The sequence below is a fragment of the Branchiostoma belcheri genome, unplaced genomic scaffold (assembly GCF_001625305.1).
Source record: "Branchiostoma belcheri isolate BF01 breed outbred unplaced genomic scaffold, Haploidv18h27 scaffold7, whole genome shotgun sequence".
Taxonomy (NCBI): Eukaryota; Metazoa; Chordata; class Leptocardii; order Amphioxiformes; family Branchiostomatidae; genus Branchiostoma; species Branchiostoma belcheri.
The window spans coordinates 6,088,458-6,094,250 of NW_017804353.1; the positions used below are offsets into that span (position 1 = coordinate 6,088,458).

Here is a 5,793-nt window from a genome sequence, read left to right on the forward strand (position 1 = left end):
ATGAAGATGCTGAACAATCGGTGTATATGGGAGCAGTGGTACGATTGCACTCTCTAACTAACTTGTAAGAACATGATAGTGCAAGACCTGATGAAACTCCAAACAGTTCCCTTGTAATTATTTAGACAGTTCTCTGTTATTGTAGTCCCTGTTATTGCTCCGGTTACAAATATGTTTGTTTCTTTGAACAAATGTATTATTCTTTGCTGAAGTGATGTACCACTGTTATGCGGTAATACAGAATACCATGGAGGTATGAGAATACTAAGTATAAAGACACAGGATTTCTACAACAAGGGACGCCAGTTCAAGAAGCAAAAGATAACTCAGTTAAGACTGAAAGGGTTAACGTATCCAGTATCATATAGTCATATATATAGCCAGTCCGTCTTAAAAGTCTCCCGTGCCCAGTGTGCGGAAAGCCTTGTCTCTGCGTCTTTCCTTTATCCTCACATAGTTGCATTGAAAAGAACTTTATAATTCATCCGTTGGGTTTATGTCCAAACACATACTTTTTCATAAAGAGAAGGAAATCTACTAGAAAAAAGCAACAACCAAACGCGGTGACATATTGGTTTATATTCAGACAGTCACGACATCTCCTTTAAAACATTGAAAAGAACTTGAATTCATCCGTTGGGTTTATGTCCAAACACATACTTTTCATAAAGAGAAGGAAAACTACTAGAAAAAAAACAACAACCAAACGCGGTAACATATTGGTTTATATTCAGACAATCACGACATCTCATTTGAAACATCTGACTTCAAATGCTGACCATGTTCAATTCCAAACAATGATCCTGACCAAGCTGTCGAAAAAGCTCCAAAGTCATTGAAAAACGGCTAAACAGCTGGGAGGGAAGACCTCACCCGCAAGGTGTTGCCAAAAATGAATTCCCTAGGGAATGCGTGCGTGGAATATTTAGAATTCCTGGCAATTCAATCGCAGTACTATACTAAGGGCTCCGCCCCTGAGGCGTCGCCAAAAAAAACATTATTACAAATAATAAAAGTAAAGCATAGCAAAATTGACAAATCATCCCTCGTAAACATATACTCGTAGAAATAGTAAGTAAGAAACATTACAATGAAAATACCGTACTAGTGTAACAATAACAAAACGACACAGTAGATTAGTAAGACAGGGAGCACGTAATGCACAGATATTGTCAGAATGACCAGCAGGACAAGGGTTGTAACAATGTACTTTCCAACAATTATCTCTTGACTTTAGTAAATACTGTTTAATTTGTCGTGGTTTTCTGGATTGGATACAGTTTGTAAGATCAGATTGTATGATCAGCTAATGAGTAACCCAAAACTCTTGATTAAGACTGGACAAAAATTAACTCTTGATCAAGTCAGTTCCTGTGAAGATCCACAGCAGACGGTCGTCACCCTGATCTCCTACCGACGTTCTATGTGGTCTCACACCGGAGTGACTGGTGCCGCCGCCTCGATCGATGCCGTTGGAACATTGAAGTAGAAGAAGCCCTATCAAGTAACAACACGACACAACATTGTAAAACAAAAAAAAAAACATTTATGGCTTTGTGGTTTGATTATGGGTGCTGCGACTACCTAAAATTGCAATACAGCTTTGAATTTATGTATATCTGAACAACAATCTGGTTAAGTAATCATTTAACAGTAACCATTGACCTTGAAGTTAATAGAATTAAAATAGACAGCTAATTTTAATGGGTGGTGTATGTGAACTAGTATCAAGGCTGTAAGCTTAGAACCCGCATGAAGAAATCCACTATACCAGCAGCAAATCTTAATTACCAATCCCATCCTTAAGTCGAGTCTCTATTGCCATGCGGTAACAAGTGGTCATTTGTGCTTGAGACTGGCTAAAACTATTAAAGCAGAATAAAATTAAAAGAAAAGGTGGTCTTGGGTAATTGAGGTGGTTGTTCGCTCAAAAACCGAAGGTTCCGGGTTCGATTCCCTTGCAGGCCTCACTGAGGTCTGTGCGTCCTTTGGAAAGGCACTTGGCACTTATTTCACTTGACTCAGGTGAAAATGAGTACCTAGCTTCAGGTAGGGACGTCCTCTTAGATATGACGTAAAGCCGGAGGTCCCGTGTTTAAGGACAGCCACACCTTGGACAAGTTGAAGATCTCATCAAACCTTACAATCTAGTCTTAGTTTGACATCTTCAAGAGGTGATAGTCACCTGTTATGGCAACCCTTCCACATATGTGGTAAATCTTCATACATGTAGATTTAAACATTTTAAAACTTACATTGGGATGTGCCTCCAGTTGTTTTCTAACTGTTGTAGCGTCCGGCCTTCTCTTCTCGTTAAACTTCCAACATTTCAGCATGAGCTGGTATCTGCGTAAACAGTATGCACAGAATGAATGTCTTCTACATATATAGCCAATGACCTATAATGTGTATAATGTATAATGTGCATCAGTCTGGTAGTACCATGGGGAACTGTACAGTATCTATACGTTTGTCACTAGTTTGTGAGAAGCGTGGTGGATATTTCCCTTATGCAAATCTACGATCTGAAGCGTTCTCTCTTAAAGGAGGAACAAGCTAGTGTATAACTATGATGATAATAATACAAACTGACAGCCTAGTACTTAAACCAGTCCAGGGGTGCACCAGAGGCAGCTCCAAATTCCAAACTATAAAGTTTAGATACGTACATGGACAAATACTGCCTTGTATCATTCCCCCAGCAGAATGCGGCTCTACCGTGAAGTCGTCTAATGCCAAGCTGGAGGTCTGCGCGCCCTAGCCCGGGTAATAAACCCATCGACCACCCCCCACCCCCCACCCCACTTTGACCACCTATGATGATGCTCTACGGCCACCAGACTACTGTGTACATTTAATTTATCTTCACCAAGTCTTCAGGTACGCAGCACGAATATCGGACGTACCTTTCCTCTGTACACAGCTGTGGCCTCGGGAGTCTGAAGTGGTTACGCAGAGCATCGTATATTCTGTCCGCGCCGTCCATCCCAGGGTACGGCGTGCGCCCCAGCTGCGCCACTTCCCACAGCAGAACCCCAAAAGACCACCTGGCAAGCAAACAGGTTCGTTTTCATGTAACACATTTATGTAACACATTTATTTGTTTATCTATACTGTCGGTAGCTTGAGGAATGAATCCCCTCTACTATATATTCTATACTGTCGGTTAGTTATGTCTTACAATCATCTGTCACATGCATGCATGTTAAATTTTGTTAAATTTTGCCAGTTTATTTTTTCTAATGACTGATACTGACGACTGTTTTTGCAGTCTTTATCCATCTAAAACGTCACAGAATTGAATGGGCCACCAAGTTGTCTGACAGTTCAATAAATAAAATCACCAAATAAATACTCACACGTCACTCTTGTGGGTGAACATAGCCTCGTTCTTCAGGCCCTCCGGTGCCATCCACTTCAGAGGCAGGAGTTCGTTACCCTGGATGAAAAGACAGAGACCCTAGCTCACTAACAGAAATATTCCTCAAGACAAAAACAATTTTTTCTTCTGTCTCCAGAGTGTTTTTATGTCTAACCCATGGAGATGTTCAAATTCAAAACTATGTACGAAAACTGCGTACTCTGAATTTTCCTTGTGTGTGTTGACATGCTTCAAGAACTAAGTTCAGATCGCACGTTACCTCGAGAGCTGGCGAACAGGCCAATTTGATCGTCGATGGCCGGCTACCTTCTCTCGAAAATTAATACCCTTTTTATGCCGATTTCTACCATTTATTCAACCTGAAGAAGAAGTCTGGTGGAGACTAGGCGAACAGCCTAAACGTACGTTATTTAGGGCTAAGGTTTGTGTCGGTATTGTCCAGTAAAAATACGGCAACAAACCTGAATTGATAACGACCTACCCTGTCCTGCCGATGGTACCCAACAGCGTACGTGTCTCGAGCCAGCCCGAAGTCAGCAATCTTGGCGGTTCCCTTCCCACAGATCAGGATGTTTCTGGCGGCGATGTCTCGGTGAACCAGCTGGATGTGCATACATGTAAATAGAAATGATCAAGTCAAGTCCGTGCATTGTTTCATCAGGTTGGTCAGTTCATAAGTGTTTCAAGTTCAGCCGACGTTTCAGTGACAGCCCGTCACCTTCCTCGGGGCAATTCTGACTGACTATATACTTTGCACTAGTGAGCACGTCGGCATAACGTACTGCTCCTGTCCGAAACCCTGATTTTTCACAATTTTCCTTGGATGTTTGGTTAACGTTGTATCAGAATTTTGCCTGTTGCAGACGGTATCTTTTCCAACACAACATTTGGAAACTATACAGACGGGATGTCAACGTTCTATGCGCGAATACGACCTTACATGAGACGTTCTATGAGACGATGTGCTATACTACTGTACGTTTGGGACTGCATTGTAGATACTGTTACCGTAACTGTAAATACTTAACGTTCCGTAACTACACCGGTGTTGTGCAATTTAAACCGGTTAGACGGTCACCGAAACGTCGCCTGAATAATTTTTTATTCACCAAACCATGTCTTTGTGATAAATAGATTAGATTAGCCTTGGTCAGCGATACTGAATACTTTCTGTGTTCCAAAATCATTGACATGAGATCTGTAATTACATATTACTTTGACCAATTTTGTTTCTTGAGATTTTTTGGTAATTTTGTAACTGAGTGCGCCTTATGTGGACTATTTTTAGCGCCAACAAAAAATGTGAGATAATTGCAGAAATATGTTGAAAAGTGGAAGTACATTAAAATTGAACGATTACTTTCATAAATACATTTTTTTAAATTTCTTTATGCAAAAATGTTACAAAGCACCCCATTAATAACGCACGTAAGATGACCAATGTATACGTAGCGAAGCGCCACGCCGACAAATTTCGACATCTGACTATGAAATTGTTGGTACAAATTCCCACCCTTTGGCTCGCCAGGTGCTCCAGTCCGCAGCAGACTCCCACCATCATGTTCTCGAAGATGTGTCGTTTGTTGACCAGAACGGTCCTGTTGAGTTTGGACTCCGCACGTAACGTCCACAGCAGGTGAAGGAGACTCCCGTGTTCCGCATATTCCAGCACCAGTTGCAGTGGCCCTATAGTATAGTAGAAGAACTTTATTATTGCACAATTGCACATGGTACAATGTATGGCAAACTACATATTAAAGAGAGTAACAAACAATAAAATAAATGTGTTGAATTGCGTTGTGGGAACCATTACATGTAGAGATAGATCACTGGTGTTGTCACATCTAGATTATTGTTCCACAATCCTCTCTTCAGCAACACAAACACAAATAGACAAGTTACAGGTTATGCAAAATCGTGCAGCCAGGCTAGCAGCTAATGAAGTATTTACCACCAGCACAGATGTTCTACACTCCAGGCTTAACTGGAGAACAGTCAAAGAGAGGATGTACGCTTCAACTATTTGTGCTTTTCACAAGTTAGTAACGGTCAAGGAACCAGGAGGTATTTATGATAGAGTAATAACCATCAACAGTTCACACCAACACAACACTAGGTTATCACAGAAGGGAGGTTTTGTACTCCCCAAGCCCAGAACCAAAGCCTTAACCAGGACTTTTCTGTACAGATGCATAAAAAGCCATAACACTCTGCCAAAGAACTTGATTACTGTAAACCAAGCAGCGTTCAAGATCAAAATAAATGACTGGGTAACAACACAAAAGGACAAAAACTCAACCCTTACTCTATGGTGGTAAGACCTTTTGAACTTCCTTGTAAACTAGTATTCGATTTATCTCCCTCTCTTATCATTATTACCCTCCATGAAAATGGGGGTATTGTTTTTACTC

At 41.0% G+C, this 5,793-nt stretch overlaps 1 protein-coding gene across 1 annotated transcript in view; it reads right to left on the reverse strand.

The window, feature by feature from the left end:
• Positions 1-1,348: 1,348 nt before the first annotated feature.
• Positions 1,349-5,793, reverse strand: part of LOC109484411 (fibroblast growth factor receptor 3-like) — a gene marked incomplete at its 5' end in the record, with an annotated part of 17,689 nt that continues 13,244 nt past the window's right edge. The window contains 6 exons of the mRNA XM_019787659.1: positions 1,349-1,497; positions 2,252-2,346; positions 2,907-3,047; positions 3,360-3,439; positions 3,864-3,983; positions 4,896-5,068. Of these exons, the coding sequence (XP_019643218.1) occupies positions 1,349-1,497; positions 2,252-2,346; positions 2,907-3,047; positions 3,360-3,439; positions 3,864-3,983; positions 4,896-5,068 (758 nt within the window). The remainder of the gene's footprint in view (positions 1,498-2,251; positions 2,347-2,906; positions 3,048-3,359; positions 3,440-3,863; positions 3,984-4,895; positions 5,069-5,793) is intronic.